At 35.8% G+C, this 17,360-nt stretch overlaps 1 protein-coding gene across 1 annotated transcript in view; it reads left to right on the top strand.

Moving 5' to 3' along the window:
- AGPS (alkylglycerone phosphate synthase) overlaps positions 1-17,360 on the top strand; it is a 134,992-nt gene that overhangs the window by 99,657 nt on the left and 17,975 nt on the right. Inside the window, exons 15-19 of the mRNA XM_069577108.1 lie at positions 3,127-3,196; positions 4,029-4,090; positions 7,500-7,589; positions 11,143-11,242; positions 14,178-14,235. Of these exons, the coding sequence (XP_069433209.1) occupies positions 3,127-3,196; positions 4,029-4,090; positions 7,500-7,589; positions 11,143-11,242; positions 14,178-14,235 (380 nt within the window). The remainder of the gene's footprint in view (positions 1-3,126; positions 3,197-4,028; positions 4,091-7,499; positions 7,590-11,142; positions 11,243-14,177; positions 14,236-17,360) is intronic.

Below are 17,360 nucleotides of genomic sequence, written 5' to 3'. Positions count from 1 at the left end.
GTGATTCAGAAAAGCAAAGCCAGAGCAGCTTTTCTTTGCAAGGGTTTATGAATTTAGAATGGACATCTAGTTTTTTCCTGTTTTAGATTTTTTTTTTTAAAAAAGCATATTTCTGTAGTTTGTTGTACTAGATTCCAAGTGAAACAGATTCTTTTTTCCCTTTGTCAGATTTAGAAGAGGATCTAAAGAAAAATAGCTTTGACCTGGGGCTGCAAAGTTGAACTCTTTCTCATCTTGATATATATGGATGCTATATTTTATATCAGTAGGCCGGGTATTAAAATGATAGACAGGTCTGCTAAATGTTTATACCTGTTACTTCTCACCAAGTACTCAGAATGCAGCTTCTCAAAGATTCCGAGCAGTAGTCTCTTGTACCCTTTCCTAGTCTTCACTCTCCTTTACATGAACTGTGTCTGTTTCTTCTATCAATAGGGTTTTTCCTCTCTTGGAGTCAGTGTCTGACTCCAGTTCATATCTACCTGAGGTATGGGTTCGTCTGTTTTCTTTTTTTTTTTAATTTGTCATGATTTTATTAAATGTGTATACATTTTGAATATTGTTTATCCTGTTATTTTCCCCACAATTTTGATAACTTCATGATATTTTAAATATGCTTATTGTTTAAAAAATGAACAGAGAAGATTGCAGAGAAAAAGTAGTAATCACTTAAAAATCTGCTCTTTAACGGTCACCATCATTATCATTTCAATGAGTGAGTTTCCAAGGAGCACTTAATCTTTCTCTTTGCCAGTGATTTTTGTTGTTGAAACTTATCATGTAGTAAGTTTACAGATGTATTGGTATCTACTTCTGTATTTCTTTTGATCCTGGTTACATAGGCTGCACTGTTCAAGTGTTAGTTGCTCAGTCATGTCCAACTCTTTGCAACTCCATGGACTGTAGCCTGCCAGGCTCCTCCATCCATGGGGTTTCCCAGCCAAGAGTACTGGAGTTGGTTGCCTTTTCCTTCTTTGGGTTCATCTGTTTTTTTCCAAGCACTTGCCACAGCAATTTTCTGACTAGTTTCGTTTTTGTTTTGGAACTTTATTTGACTCCCTACCCCAACCTCGTATCCATACGCATCTAACCCAGAACTGTCTTCTGTTTCTCCTTACTTTTCAGTCTCAGCTGCCTGATGTAAATTGTTTTCCTTGCTCCTTAACATTCTATTAACAAACACCTCCCCTTCATTTCATTATACCCTGTTCCCATGTAGTTCTAGACTAGAGGTGTTCCTATTAAGTCTTTACTGCTCCTTCTGGATGATACTAATTTATGTGTATTCAGCTATAATACTGGCATATCTGATCTAGCCAATATGTCCTAGCTTAAAATTGCCTTACAGTATTTCCTCAGGAGAAGTGGGTTTGATCCCTAGGTTGGGAAGATCTCCTGGAGGCATATGTGCTTAATTGCTCAGTCATGTCGGACTCTTTATGAACTCATGGACTGTAGCCCTCCAGGTTCCTCTGTCCATGGGATTCTCCAGGCAGGCATGCTGGAGTGGGTTGCCATTTCCTTCTCCAGGGGATCTTCCTGACCCAGGGGTCGAACCCAGGTCTCCTACATTGCAGGCAGATTCTTTACCATCTGAGCTACTACACTGGCGCTTTTGCCTGGAGACTCCCATAGACAGATGAGCCAGGCAGGCTACAATCCATAGGTTCACAAAAGTCAGACTTGACTGAAGCCACTTAGCATGCATGCACGCCTGCGCATTTGTATAGAACAAAGGTACATATATGCATTGTATTATTTACTTACTGCCTACTGCCGATGTCAGGCAAAACATTAAAGGGGAGAAAGGATTTAACTGTAAGGTGTGAATTGAATTCATAAGAGAAATGAGAAGAGGCTCAAAACCTGAGTCTTAAGCAATACCTCAGTTAAGGGCTCAGCATCCTGAGACCAAGAAGGTGCAGTTAGTGTATTGAGAGTGGAAGTCGCTTCAGTCGCATCTGATTCTTGGCGACCCCATGGACTGTGTAGCCCGCCAGGCTCCTCTGTCCATGGAATTCTCCAGGCAAGAATACTGGAATGGGTAGCCATTCCTTCTCCAGGGGATCTTCCCAACCCAGGGATCGAACCCAGGTCTCCTGCATTGCAGGTGGATTCTTGATCATCTGAGTCATCAGGGAATCTTCTAGTGTATTAAGAAGAGAGACATGAAAGTTAACCCTCCGTCATGGCCCAAGAAGGCCACAAGAAAAGATATTTTTCCATTCATTTTTAATGAGGGATTTTTAGTGGGTGCTTTGAGAATTTGGGGTAAGTTTTATTTAATTGACTAAAACTACTTAAATTTTAATTTCTGCCTAGTGGTGGAAAAAAGCAAAATCAAAGACTCTGTATTGAAGGTAGTGGAAATCAGTCATTCCTAGTCTTTTAAAATTAGAATGACTTTTAAAAAATAGAATGCTTGGACTGAAATATACATTATATGGGATTAATTCTAACTAGATCACCAAATACATCCTCTATGTATAAAATTACTTTCCAGTTGAAATGGATACGTTCATACATTTGGTCTTATACCTATCTGTATGATGCTTCATAAATTTTAATATATCTGTATAAGTATGTTTTGTCTGTCTTTTAAATGATAAGTCCCATAAAGTAAACACCATGTCTAGTATTCCAGATGCTATATGCTCAAGTATTCAAGAAACTTCTTGGTGTTAGAAGATAGTAGTCCATCGTGAGTCTTTATATATGAATAAGACTATGATACATGAATATACAGATTAGAATATGAGTAAAATAGGAGTATTTTAAGTATCTTGTCCTTGTGAAGATTATTTAAGCTTATTTCTCATGGCTGAGTCTCTGTTCTTTTTATAGTCTGAATAGAATTGGTTGAGTTTGTATCACTCAGGTTTACTAGTTTGGTGGCTATAAAAGTTTAAAATTAATTACCAAACTAAACATTAAAAATTCTTTTGTCCAAGCCTGTTCTCTTGATAGCACATTTATACCTTTATGATAAATGAGATTGAAATTAAAGTGAGATGTAATCTGTGTTAATCTTATAAGCAGTTATCTTGAGGTATTGATCAGTTTGGTTAGTATTATCTATTTTTAATAGTTCATCTGAAATATATTCAGTTTGTTCTTTAATTCCAGGGGATTGGCAGCTGGGGAAGATAATGGACAGAGAGGTTATTTGTTGACCTATGTCATTGCATACATTCGAGTAAGTTATCTCATATTTCCCTTGTCATTTTATGTTGCAAACAATACATTTTCTTAAGTGAATAAAATTTTCTTTATTTTCTTAAATTTTAACCTATTGTAATTTAACATGAGTCTATGATTTTTCTACTTAATAAAGTTTTCTTTCATACCTTTGCCCTTCTGCGGTAGCTTAGACTCTTTCCAGTTTTGATATTAGAACAGAATTATACTCTGGGTAAAAAATTTAGTATTATAAGTTACTTATTATATAAGCAATATATTTTATATGCTATAAAACATATTTTCCTAGCTGAGATGGGTCCAGATGTTTTATCAGTTTAGTCACTACAAAGAGAAACACTCTATTCTTGAGTTTATTTTTTAAGAAAAGTTGATTTGAAGAAGATATCTTTTCCTTTCTCTAATCCCCTCTGCCTGTGACTTCCCTGTCTCCCTGCTCCTTTGTTCCTAATGATCACTTTTTGGTATTGGTCAGTTCACTATTTATTTAGGCCACTAAAATCTATCCTGCTAGTGTTCTCTGCGTGCACACAGGCAGTTCCTGGGTAGAGACTGCATTCATTAGAGAAAGATTTGAGTGCCTACCATGTTGCAGGCACTCCACCTGGTGCCAAGGGCACAGAGGAAAACAAGACAAAGTTTCTGTCCTCCTGGAGGTTGTATCCCGGACTTGGGACCACTTTCCCATACTTTTTTGAGGTAGATTGTAAAGAGTCCAGAAGGTTAAATTAGAAACACGAAGTACTAACTAGTGAACAAGAAATACTACTAATATTTTGGACTTCTGCATCTGTTATAATTCCTTGATTTTTGTGTATATGTCTTAACAGGATTTGGGTTTGGAATACTATGTATTAGGAGAATCTTTTGAGACTTCTGCTCCTTGGGACAGGTAAAATGAAACAAAATGCCTGATATTATTAAAATATGCTACACAAGTTGCTGAACTAATTTATCTTTGTGTGTGAATATGTAAACTTCTAAAATTTTGTAAAGAAGCATTGAAAGAAGGTAATCACTTTTATTTAAATTAGTGTCTTCATCAGAATGTCACATTTGCAAGCCATTTAAAAAATTTTAGATTTGCCCATGCCCCATAAAAGGATGGTATTACTGAAACTTACATTTTAAAGAATTTTATTGAACACTAAATGTCATTGTGTGGTTTGACTTAGCTTCGATTTAAATTCTTAAATGGTTAATGTGCTTAAATGTTCTCTAGAAAGTCTCCCCAAAATACAACCTCCTATTGTACTGTATCATTTAGCTTTTGATATTTGTATGTGTACTATTAAGCAAGATCTTAGCTTAAATTTAAGTGATTTCTGAAAGAAATCCAATTTTAAGAAACTGTATAATTTGTTTTAAAATTACATACATGTATACATACAAATATTGGTTAGGGAAATATAGTAAAAGCTGATTAGGAAATGTGAAATGGTTTTATTAAAAATAGACCTGTGAGTTAACTCATTCAGTAATAGGAAATTCTTGAAATTGTTAGTACATTTTTATTCTAGGTACATTTTACTTTTTCTTTATAAAATTTACTATTTTAAATCTGTAATAAAGCATATAAGATCCAACAGATCCCACTGAACGCACCTGTTAGGTGTTACCTACCTTAACATCTTTGTTCGACCTTAACCTCATTTTTTTCCCTCCCCCAGAAAACTTTTTACTTTTCCACATTGTCTTCATCTACTGTGAGTTTTGACTTCAGTGTATTGATGCTAATACTCCATGCACCATAAGATAGTAATCAAATTTAGAGTATCAGTCTGTTAAATTCATAGCATTCAGTTTTGGATGCTAAATTTTAATGGGGGAATAAATCATAAATAAAAAGAATTATCACCTCATCCACATCTGACACTTTTGAACAGCAGATATAGTTTGGGAGCTGTTCATAGTTGTCTCAGAGACCACTTTAGTCTTTAACAGTTTGCCTTACTGGGGAAAATGGGTTAGTGTAGTATTACTTCTTCAGTATTATGAATTTCCCTGTCATCAATTCCTGCTAACTGATGATTTCCCTTTTGTCTTTAAACTCTTCCAACTGTGGAAACTGATCATGCACTCTCTCTTCATTTTTCTTTATCCTTTCCTTGTATATTCTGACATATTTTTTTCAACTCACTATTACCTGTTTTATACAGGGCTACATACTTGATTAGTTTTCATTTAAAACAATATCTTCAGCTAAAGTATTAATAAATAAAACTAAGGGAAAGCAGCTATATTCCTGACTTAAGATTTACTTGTTACCATTTAGTAACTTGCTTTCTCTTAAACCTTTAGCTAGGTAAAGACCATATTTAGCAGCAGACCATGGGATCGGAGTCTTCAGCCCTCACACATCATTAGATTGGCCTTTTCGTTCATAAATCTCTTAAGAGATTATTGGTCTTACTAGTTTTTATGTGTTCCTCGTGGCCTTAGCACAGTGACTGCACCTGTTAGGTGCTCAGTGTGTATTCTGTATCAAGTCCTGTGAATGAACTCTGGAATAGAGTAAGAATGTAGTCTATAAAAATAGCTGCTTAAGAGATCCAGGTTGGAGATTAGAAGATTTTAGAGATACCAGCTTGAGATTTGCGATTAAAACCACAGGAGCAGATACACTTTCAGGTAAATGAATGAAGGAAGAAAGAAGGCCTGAGAAAGAACTCCAGGGAACCCCAACATTGAAGGGATACAAACAAAGGATTCATTTAGTCATCCAAATAAGAGTTAACAAAGGAAATGAAGGAATACAGTCTAGACGATGTGGAGGAAAGTCAGTGCTGTGAGAGGAGCCAAGGGAAATTTTTTTCAATGAAGAAATGGTCAGTAGTGTTAAATTAGCTAATAAGGTCAGGTAAGAATTTAAAAGTATACACAGTTATGTTTACCTCATATATAGTGATTGGTCCAAATAGACTGTATTGACCTTTGCATGAGCTTTGTGAGAATTATACAAATAATTTCTAGAAAGTATTTTATTCAAGTAGTACATAAATTCCATTTTCTAGAGTCATAATAAAGAATTTATTACCTTTATAAATTTGTAATGCACATTAACTCCTACAGATACTAAGATTAAGCAGATTTTATTTATCTGCCTTAAGCAGAATAAAGCAGAATTTAACTTCAATGTTGTTTTGTAAAAGTCAGAATTTATAGAATTTTTAGACACTATATTTATAAAACTGACATGCTAATAAAACACTACAACCTTTTTCACATTTATTTTATTTATTCTTCATTCATATTGGAAGTATAGGTAACGTTTGGTCATCTTTTCTATTCTAAGGACCAAGGTCTAAAACACAGAATCATCATCAATATGTAGCCACGATATTTATTGGAGAGTAAAATGCCTTATGTATACTTTGAGTCTTATTTTCCAGATGAAACAAAATATATGGTTATAAAAATATGTTACAACTCACATTAGAAAATAGAGTAATATTGTTAAATATTGCCAGTCTTCCCTCCCCTTTAAGAATTTGTCTTGCTTTTCTGTTTTCACTGACTTCTAATATTAAATAATCTGGCATAACTGTACACATAGTTTGTATCCAGTCAGTCTTTGTTGAGCTGGATTTTAGCCTAGTGCTTGAAAATAATCTGTTGAACATTTGGTATAGTAGTGTGATTACTAATGAAATTCTTTTTAAATTGAGGAAGACTTCTTAGACATGGGTATGGATTGTGAGTGTGTGAGGGGGGTGTGTGCACGTGCGTGTGCACGCACATGGTCAGTCATATTAGACCCTTTGTGACCTCACGTACTGTAGCCCATCAGCTCCTATGTCCATGGAATTTTCCAGGCAAGAATACTGGAGTGGGTTGCCATTTCCTCCTCTAGGGGATTTTCCCAGCCGAGGGATCGAACCCATGTCTCTTGCATTGGCAGGCGGATTCTTTACCACTAGCACCAATTGGGGTATTCCTATAACCCAGAATTGAATTATCATTAATATTTTCTTAGAACTTTTTAAAAAGTTTTTAAAACCTTACAGTTAAATTTATTTCAAAATTGGACTTTCCTTAGCGTAGGAAAGTTATCTTCAGGAGACCTGAGTATACCCCTCTGACTTCTGTCTTTCCTGTGACAAAAAGGGCAAGGGCTTTGCTCCCTTAAATTTTTGAATGGAAGGCTCAGTTTGAATACTCATGACTCTTGTTCATTCTTGAAGGAATAAACGTAAAAGTTTAAGAGAATTTCTGACTTGAAGTATGCTGATAAACCAGTAATTATTAGAATTTTTGAAACATGTGAAAACTTAATATTGAACTCCATTCTTGTTTTCTAGGGTTGTAGATCTCTGTAGAAATGTAAAAGAAAGAATAACAAGGGAATGCAAAGAGAAAGGTGTTCAGTTTGCTCCTCTTTCTACATGCAGGTGAGTTTTTTTGTTGTTCTTATACTTCTTATTCTGAAAAACTTTTTAAAATTAATGGAAAAGTGTAATTTGTGAGCTGAGGAGAAGCTTCGGTCTGTTCCACTTAGCAGGCTTTCCTAAACTTCACTTGCCATGTTAGTGACTTATTAGGACTGTGCAGCTAAACTAGGATTTTTACAGTGGTTCTAAGCCCAACAAAAGTAGAACACCCTTCCACAAGTGAGCCTTCTGCCCTGTCTGGACAGCACCATGATAGAGAGTCAAATGTCTGAACTCCTGGACCTCTTCATTCACTGAAACTATAAATTTCATAGGTAGTCAAGAAACTGTAAATTACAAACATATTCAATATAGCTCTTTCTTTAGTAGAGAAAAAGCATTTTAACCGCTTTGTCAGTTGTTGATTAAATCACTGGGTATGGAATATAGGAATGAGAGGAGCCAGAAGATCCAAATGAAGATTAACTCGTTGCTTTCTAATGGATCTTTCTGTGATAAGGGAAATGTTCTGTATCTGTCCTATCCAGTATGGTAGCCACAAGCCTCGTGTGGCTGTTGTGCTGTTGCAGTGTGGCTGATATGACTGTGGACCTGAATTTTAAACTTCATTAATTCAAATAATTTAAATTTACAGTACCACATATGGCTAATGTCTTCCACATGGGACAGTTATGATCCATATTGGATCACAGTTAACTAATAATCTTGTCCTCTTAGTTAAATAGCAGCAGACCCAAAGGATGTTTTCTTGATAAGGGGCACTTTGTGTCCAGTCTTTTAATACTAATTTTCTCTGTGAACTCACAGAATAAGAGGCCTGACTGTCTAGTCTGTCAAGCCACATATTTATAAAACCAAGAACAAATCGGACCCACTAATCCAAAACTCATTTATTAATAGTAAAGCTTAAAGCATTTAAAATAATAGGGTGTATTCTTGTCAAATTGAGGATTTTTTATTCTTTTGTTATGTCAAGCCTCAGCTTAACAGATATCCTTTCTTCCTTCTTCTGCCCTTCTTCCCTGTTCAGCATCTCTTGAGATCTCCCCTTCCATTATGAGACTACCATTGTGATAAACTACTACTTACTGAAAGTGACTAGGAAGTAACATATTCTGTCTTTAGGACACCTTCTGTAACAACACTTAAATCTAGGTTCTTTAAATGGTACTCATAAGGCCTAAGGATCTTCATTATGTATTGTACTGCAGGTGGATATAATTGTTATATATATTCTGAATTGATCATATGTCATTTATTATGTGGAGAAGGCAGTGGCTTCCCACTCCAGTACTCTTGCCTGGAAAATCCCATGGACAGAGGAGCCTGGTGGGCTGCAGTCCATGGGGTTGCTAAGAGTCGGACACGACTGAGCAACTTCACTTTCACTTTTCACTTTCATGCATTGGAGAAGGAAATGGCAACCCACTCCAGTGTTCTTGCCTGGAGAATCCCAGGGATGGTGGGAGCCTGGTGGGCTGCCGTCTGTGGGGTCACACAGAGTCAGACATGACTGAAGCGACTTAGCAGCAGCAGCAGCATTTATTATGTGGCTGTTTTTTTTTAAGGATTTTCTGATGAAAGCCTAATGCTTTAGCCTCTATGATTATCTTACAAAACCAAAGTTTAGAATGTGCAAAGTCTAAGTTAATTGAGTATTTTGCTAAATAGCAGTTTTAGATATAGTTTTAATAGCACATACTTGATTAACATTTAAGTAGAGTTTAATTTTACTTGAGTTTGATTTGGGCTGATTAACAGTGGCTAAGGAGATTATTCTGTGTTGAGTGTAAATGCTTAAATGTGTGAGATGAACTTTTTAAATCATTTTTTTAAAAGCTATTCTGAAATTAATTTAAAATAGTTATAGATTTCATTGAAATCAAAGATTCTGAGGAAAAGAATTCAGCTGTAGCATGCATTTACTGATTTTACTTCATTTATGTCTTTTAAAAATTATTTTGTGTATTGGAATTCTAACCCTAAATTTTCTGAACAAATTTTGTGGGAAGAAATTACTAGCCAGTGAGTCTAACATAAGTATAGTACTTTGAAAAGTACATAGCACACTTTTTTTTTTAGAAATTAAAGAATAATGTAACAACTTTGGCAACAACACTATCTCTCTTCAGATGATTTTGGAAGACATTAGTATTTAAGTGTCTTAAGTGATAGAAGTGAGCTGTTAATAGGTTTTAGTTCTAAGTCATTTTCTGAAATGGTCCCAAATTAAGGTTTTTCAAAAAATGTTGTCATTTCTACTTTGTTTGAGATACAGATCAATCAAGCTTTACTATAATTTTAGAAGCCTACCTCTCTAGTGAAAACTGAATTATGTAATATAGATGTTGGGTTTGTGGGAAGGTGGCAGTGTTCTAATATCAATTATATTTTCTGTGTATTGATGTTGATGATTCTCATGTGAGTGATACATATTTTCTAACTGCTGCAAACTCATTTCCTTCTATAGTCTTTAAACATGGTCATCTGTAGTGGTGGTGCCCTTGTAGTTAGCATAGTTCTCCAGTTTGTCTTAAACTTTGTAAATCTGGTACTCAAAATGTAAACATTCAAAGATCTTTTTTATGGGTGTGAATTAACACTAGAAGAAAAACACAGATGGCAAATTGACAGTAGCATTGTTAAACAGTACATTTCTTCTGTTCTCAGGCACCTAACATTTGGCCTAAAAGGCCATTAAAATTTTAGATTAGATTCTATTTGTATTGTGTAGTAAAAAAGAGTATTTCCTCTATATTTGCTCCTTCTGTTGAATTAAGTTCTTTGTGGGAACCTCTGTAAATTGCTTTCAGAGATCTGACTGTGATTACCTTAGCTCCCTTTTAAATGCTTCACCTAATTGCATTTGCAAAGCCCAAATATATATCATGTATATGATTTATTAATCTAAATTCTTGATATCTTTTGCAAACACACATACAGCATCCTCACATATGGGACCTAGAGGATAAACCCTTCACAGGCACTGTCTTAAGGCTTTGTGTCATTCAGTTTGTTTTCAAAGTCAATGCTAATTTATTAATGTGAACTTGGTGAAGATGCTGTATTTTACCCAGTCATTTTTGGTATTTGAACATTTTTCTTGTTTTCTAGTTTTAAGTTCGCATATTTATTTCTCTTAACTTTGAGGAAGTTCAGAAGGCTTTTAAGGGATCACCAAGTTCCATGATGTCTGTTTTGGAGCTGTCTTTAACTGCAATATACTTTGTAAAAAAAAAAAAAAATCCTTTCTGAGGAAGTGGAATTTTTGTTTATTTCAGGCCAATTGGAGAAATATTTACATCATCTTAAAATTTTAAAACTTTTTGGGATGATAGTACAGACTTACCAAAAAAGTTATGAAAATAGTACAAATAGTTCATCGGTATCCTTTATCTAGCAAGTCTGTTTTCCTTCCATGGAGTAGGAGGGTAGGTTGAGAATGAGGTTGTGGATTAAGCAAATCATTCAGACGATACTGCCTTTAAGTTTGTAGATACTGAATCTGATCTCACTCAAAGCCTTTGGGGATTTCTGTCTGTTTGTTTTTTAGGGTGACGCAGACTTACGATGCAGGCGCATGTATCTATTTCTACTTTGCCTTTAACTACAGGGGAATCAGTGACCCACTGACTGTGTTTGAACAAACCGAGGTAATTTTGTGTACATGAATATAGCTCTTATATTCTTTTATTAATTTAAATAAACTTTACTGTCAACTTATGGATTTTAGTTTGACTCTCTTTAATAACTTGTGGTTTACCTTGGTGATAGCACATAGAAATGAAAAACATAATTTTTGCACTGGATTGAATGCTGAATTAGAAGTCTAAAGTGTATATTCCCTACACATACTGTAATCAGTATTCTAAAATTAACATTCTGTGGTCTGTGATTCTTTCATTATTACTTATATAATACCTGATTAAATTAAATGATAAAGACTGTGAAAGTGAAGTCACTCAGTTGTGTCCGACTCTTTGGGACTCCGTGGACTGCAGCTTACCAGGCTTCTCTGTCTGGGATTTTCCAGGCAAGAATACTGGAGCGGGTTGCCATTTCCTTCTCCAGGAGATCTTCCCAATCCAGGGACTGAACCCAGATTTCCTGCATTGTACTGTCTGAGCTACCAGGGAAGTCCAATGAAGACTATAGGGATCATTGATATCACTCTGGCAGCCCACCCAGCTCTAGATGGTGACTGCTCTAAAACTGAGCAGTTTTAGAGGTCAGCAGCCCTAAAACTCTTGGTCGATGTTGCTATAATTTCAGTTTATATTTTAATTGATTTTAATTTAAAAATTAAAGTTATATGTTGGGCTTTGAGGTTCATTTGCTAGCAGTTTCTATTACATTTCTAAAATGTAGAAGCCTCAAGCTTCTAATTGTTTTCAAGCCTTCTGTTTGAAAATCAAGGTTTCTCATGACAAGAAAGCCTAGAGTGGAAGAAGCAGACTAGAGTATGGAGGAAGTGGGAGGAGACTGGGCTTGTTAAACCTCAGGTGTCGCCACGTTAACTGTATCCTGCCTGCCAAAGACAGTACCACAAGATGATTTTCAGTGGCACACTTTTAGACCCAAACCACAGGCAGGGTTTGGTTGGCTCCCTCTGAGGCCTCATTTTTAAAAACCGAAACAAAAAACAGCTTTTCTGAGGTATAATTGAAATATAGTAAACAGCCTGTGAAGTGTACAATTCCACGGGTTTTGACATATGTATGCACCTATGAAATCACCCCAATCAAAATAATGAGCATATCCAGCATCCTCAAAAGTTCGAATCCTCTCCTATCCCTTTAGCCTTTTTGTGTCTTCGTGTTGCCCTCTGGCTACTCAGAGTCCACTTCCCCATAGTGTTAATACTATAGAAGTGAAAGTATTCCTTCTTTCCCAAGCCAAACAGTCATTCTCTAAGTGCTCCTGGTTTCAAGTAATTATTGCTTTACTTAAAATAACTTGTTAGAAGATACAGTCTCTTAGAGTAGGGCGAGCGTAGGTATGATTCATTTGAAAACCCCTAAATCCTAAGTGATGAGGGTTCTTATATGTTGCTTCGCAATGAGATGTCCGTCCTGAAGGGAGGGCCGCCTCTACTGTGGCCTGACTCTGAGGGCTTATACACATCCAGGTGATTCTGAGAGGTACAAGGCACTCACTGTAGGGATTTTAACCTCATATCTGCTACACATTCATGAGTAATTGAGTGTAATTCCAGTTACTGTAACCCTTTTTTCACCCTGTACTTCAGCCATTCTGTATTTTGCTTTAAGTCTTTATCTTTCTAACCTTCCTGCTTTATAAGGAGACCAGTTAGAGCCTAACATGTTAGGAGGATAAAACAAGGGCCCGTGCGCTGCTGCCCCCCCCCCCCACCTCCCCACACACACATTTAGATATCCAGAAGCCTGACAAGTTATTTGTCCCAAAGCAAGGACTTCCCAGGTGGTGCTAGTGGTAAAAAATCCACCTACCAGTGCAGGAGACACGGAGGTATGAGTTCCATCCCTGGGTCGGGAAGATCCCCTGGAGGAGGACATGGCAGCCCACTCCAGTGTTCTTGCGTAGAGAAGCCTATGGACAGAGGAGCCTGGTGGCTACAGTCCATGGGTCTCAAAGAGCCGGAGGCAGCTGAGCCAGAGCACACACTGACCTAACAGATGTTCTCCATCAGAGTTTATCATTAATCCCTGATAGTTTTGTAAGTAATCTTGAGTCTGTGTACACTGTATGATATTAGGTGAGTAATTTAACCACCTAAGCTTTGTTTTCTTTATCTGTGAAATAGGAATAAAAGTAATTATTCCATATGGCTTTAGTGAAAATAAATGAATTATTGCAGGTAAATTGCTTTTTACTTTTCTGGACATACCATAAGCAGTCAATAAATGTTTGTTGGTATCATGAGATGTTTACTTCAGAGTAGGACCCGACTCCTTACAAAACTTCTTAAAATTGTTTTTAATCATTTAGTGCTGCTGAATTCATCATTTTGCCCCTTTTTCTTTTCTAGAATCTTAAAGTAACAATTGTAGAATTTGTGACTGTTCACTAGAAAAAAACTTATAAAGCTAGGCTGCATATTTTAGTTGCTTTTTAAAATACAGTTAGCCTAATAGAAAAGACTCTTGGGAGCCTCTTGGACTGCAAGGAGATCCAACCAGTCCATTCTAAAGGAGATCAGTCCTGGGTGTTCATTGGAAGGACTGATGCTAAAGCTGAAACTCCAATACTTTGGCCACCTCTTGTGAAGAGCTGACTCATTGGAAAAGACCCTGATGCTGGGAGGGATTGGGGGCAGGAGGAAGAGGGGACGACAGAGGATGAGATGGCTGGATGGCATCACCGACTTGATCCACATGAGTTTGGGTGAACTCAGGAAGTTGGTGATGGACAGGGAGGCCTGGCGTGCTGCAATTCATGGGGTCACAAACAGTCAGACACAACTGAGCGACTGAACTGAACTGAATAGAAAAGAAAATTAGACTTCCCGTTTATTATTTAACCCAGAACGTTTGTGCTTCCTTTGAGAGTTGAGTCTTACTCTTTCACTTCAAAATGATCTATTTGTTGTTTTGTTTCCAAATACAGGCAGCTGCTAGAGAAGAAATCCTCGCTAATGGAGGGAGCCTGTCACATCACCATGGAGGTATTCTTTTTTGGGGGTAGAATTTCTAATATTCCTACTGCTTAAAATATTTGGTTTGATAAAATGCTGGGACTATGAGGAATTTGATAGCACTAGAGATCTCATCTTGGAAGTTTTTGTGTCTATCACTGAGGTCACCTGTGTTATGGTAGTAACCAGCTGAAGCTTGATTTGACAAGCCTGTCTGTGTAACAGAACCTGGTCATTCTTCTGAGTTCTTAGGAACTTCATGTTGCCCAAGATAGCCCAGCCAGCCTGGAATGTATCTGACCATTATAGCCAAAGTTCTTAAAGGGGAAAGAAACCTACATAACTGTTTCTCAGCCACTGTTGGAATGTAGCTGAAAGTCAGTTGTACCATATATTGAAGAGCTGTTCTGCCACTCAAAATTCAGATTAATCAAGACAGGATATGAAAAAAATCTTTTTTCAATATTTTAATGCTGTTATAGTATTCCTCTTTGATCATTATAATATGAAGTTACTGGAGAGTTGATCATATCACCAATAAAAATTATGATATGTCTATGTTACTAGCAGTGTTTCTAATATATAAGTTGGTGCCTAGAAAAATAGGTATGTGTAGTTTTTTAGGGAAGTGCATGAAGGTAAATGACCACTGATTTGAAAAATTCAACTCCTACTCTGGGTTCTCCATATCCCTCTTTTCCTGTTTGAAATGTCCATCATGCATTTAGCATTATCTAACATTATAGTTAGCTATCTCCTTCTACTGGAAAGTAGGATCCTCAGTAGGGACTTCTGTTTCATTCCTCCCAGCACCAGAATAGTATTGGCCCCAGCCAGCTCTCCATACATGTGTGTAAGAAGATTGAAAGAATTTTGGTAGAAAACAGTGAGCTGTGGAAAATCTGTATTCAGCCAGGCCTGCAGAAGATTGCTACTGTGGATGAATGAAGTAGAAAAATAGTTCCCAGCATCACTGTATCGATTTACTCTATTATATTCCCCCTACTTTTTCTTACTCTTCACAAATAAATTTCTAACTTAGCTGACTGATAAGCATTAAAGTGAATGAATTGTTCTTTCCCTTCTCTTCCTATTTATTACCTTTTGATGGAGATTCTAATGAATATTAGAATGATGAAAATGAAGAAGGGAAGAAACTGGATATTAGAAACCTCTTAAATGGAATTAAAAGCTTTTGACTAATCTAAAGGTCTAAACCTAATTTTGGAAATGTAAACATGAGGTATTTCATAAAGGTGCTTAGATTTTTTTTTGTGCCTTTTTTCAAAATGTTCAGAAAGTATATACAGTACCTAAATTTTTTAAATATTTTATTTTAGGATGCCTCTATATTACTACTATGTAAGGAGATTACATAGTAATTTTACATAGTATCATGAAGTAATATGTTCTTAATTCTAAATTGATTGGATAGAGAGAGGAAGTAAAATAATTTAACTATAATTACTTATGTAAAGAAAAACTTTTTTTTCCTTTCCAGAGCCAATTTTGCCTTTTGGTAGATGTCAGCAGTCAACAAGTGTGCTTTTTCCTTTGGGATAAGAAACTGTAGGATCCTTGTTTGTGATAGTAAATATGAGAGAGGTGTAATTCTACAAGAGGGTAAAAATAGCCAAATCTTATACTGAATAGAAAGAAATAGAGGCTTAATTGTTAGATAATCAGGTTAGATGAACTAATTTCCTTCATTGTGAGAGGATGGTCTCTGTTTACTCAAGTTTTACAGTGTGATAAATTCTACAGAAGTTAGAAGTGACCAAATGAGCTGCAACATTGTAGAGGAAAACCAAACCAATGGTTTTTCTCTCTCGCCAGTGACACTTTATGCCTTTAGGATCTGTGAGGATATTCAGGTCCAGCCAGTGGTGTCTCTGTCTGAAATGCTGAAAGCCTAATATGGTGGAATGGCTGTCAGTGCTTACCCAGATACCCCCTAGACGCTGAGAGTTTCTTAGTAGGCTTTAACAGAACCTATGTAAACATACTTCAAATAATGTATGTGCAAAGGTGTCATTACAGAAAAAGAAAATACACACAAATTTAAAATAGTAAAGAGTTCAATAATTCTAGTACAAATTTATTTGAGACAGACTTTATTATTTGTCTAAAGCTATGGTTAATAATTGTTTTATTATTAATTTATTATATTTATTGTTAATTTATTATTGATAATCTATTATTTAGTCAATGAACACAAATAGAAATTAATTTAAAAATAGTTGGAAAGATGTAAATGTTAACTAACCAAAAGATCATGATCATTCAATTCTTGATTCCAGAGCAAAAAATATAAATAGCTCCTGGCATATTTTTGATACCAGATATGCCTAATGCTTTTTAACATTGTTGTATAATATGCTTTCCACATTATAAATATTACTTGTCCACGAGACAGTAGGATTTCAAAGAATGGTAGTCCTTCTCTTGAAGGATCTTACAGTTCCATAAAGTAAAATATGATAGCATTTCAAAAGGCCACTGATCAAAACTAGTAGGATTATGATATCATCATATTTTAACCAAGATAAGAGTCCCCCTCTTCTTTGAAAAGCACTTAGAAGATGACTTTAACAAACATGTGAATGCTGTAGATGTTAAAACGTCAAAGAGGAGGGAGACAAAATAGGGAAAGGAATTAACGTTTATAAGGCATTTGCTAGGCTCTCTGCTTGACAGTCTCCTTTAATCCTGATCAGAATGCTGTAGAACAGATACTGTTCTTGTCTTTCAGATGAAGAAATATTAAGGCTCTGAATGTACAGTAGCTTACACCAAAGTATGAGCAATAGTTGTTAGAATTTGAATTTGAACTCAGGGCCTCCTATGTCAGTGTCCTTGTCCTCTGACTTAAGAACCCAAAATAGTGAAAATAGATCAAAAGCTAAAAAAATTTAAATCGAACGCCTTTGAAAAGAGGCACATGATTTTAAAAGTATGTGAGAAGAAATACGAAACATCACTGTTTCTCTTTTAAAATAAAATAATAGCTCTGTTTAATTTTGACCCTAAGTTGAGTTGCTTGTCCTGCTTTAGATGTTAAAACAGAGATGAATTAATATTTTAATTTCCTTATCATAAATATTTCATTGTTTTCTAAGTTCTTGCACATAAGTCAGTTTGACTTTCTGGTTGTT

Source organism: Ovis canadensis, chromosome 2 (genome assembly GCF_042477335.2).
Source record: "Ovis canadensis isolate MfBH-ARS-UI-01 breed Bighorn chromosome 2, ARS-UI_OviCan_v2, whole genome shotgun sequence".
NCBI lineage: Eukaryota > Metazoa > Chordata > Mammalia > Artiodactyla > Bovidae > Ovis > Ovis canadensis.
The sequence above is the reverse complement of the archived record's forward strand: the minus strand, read 5'-3'. Positions and strand labels throughout refer to the sequence as shown.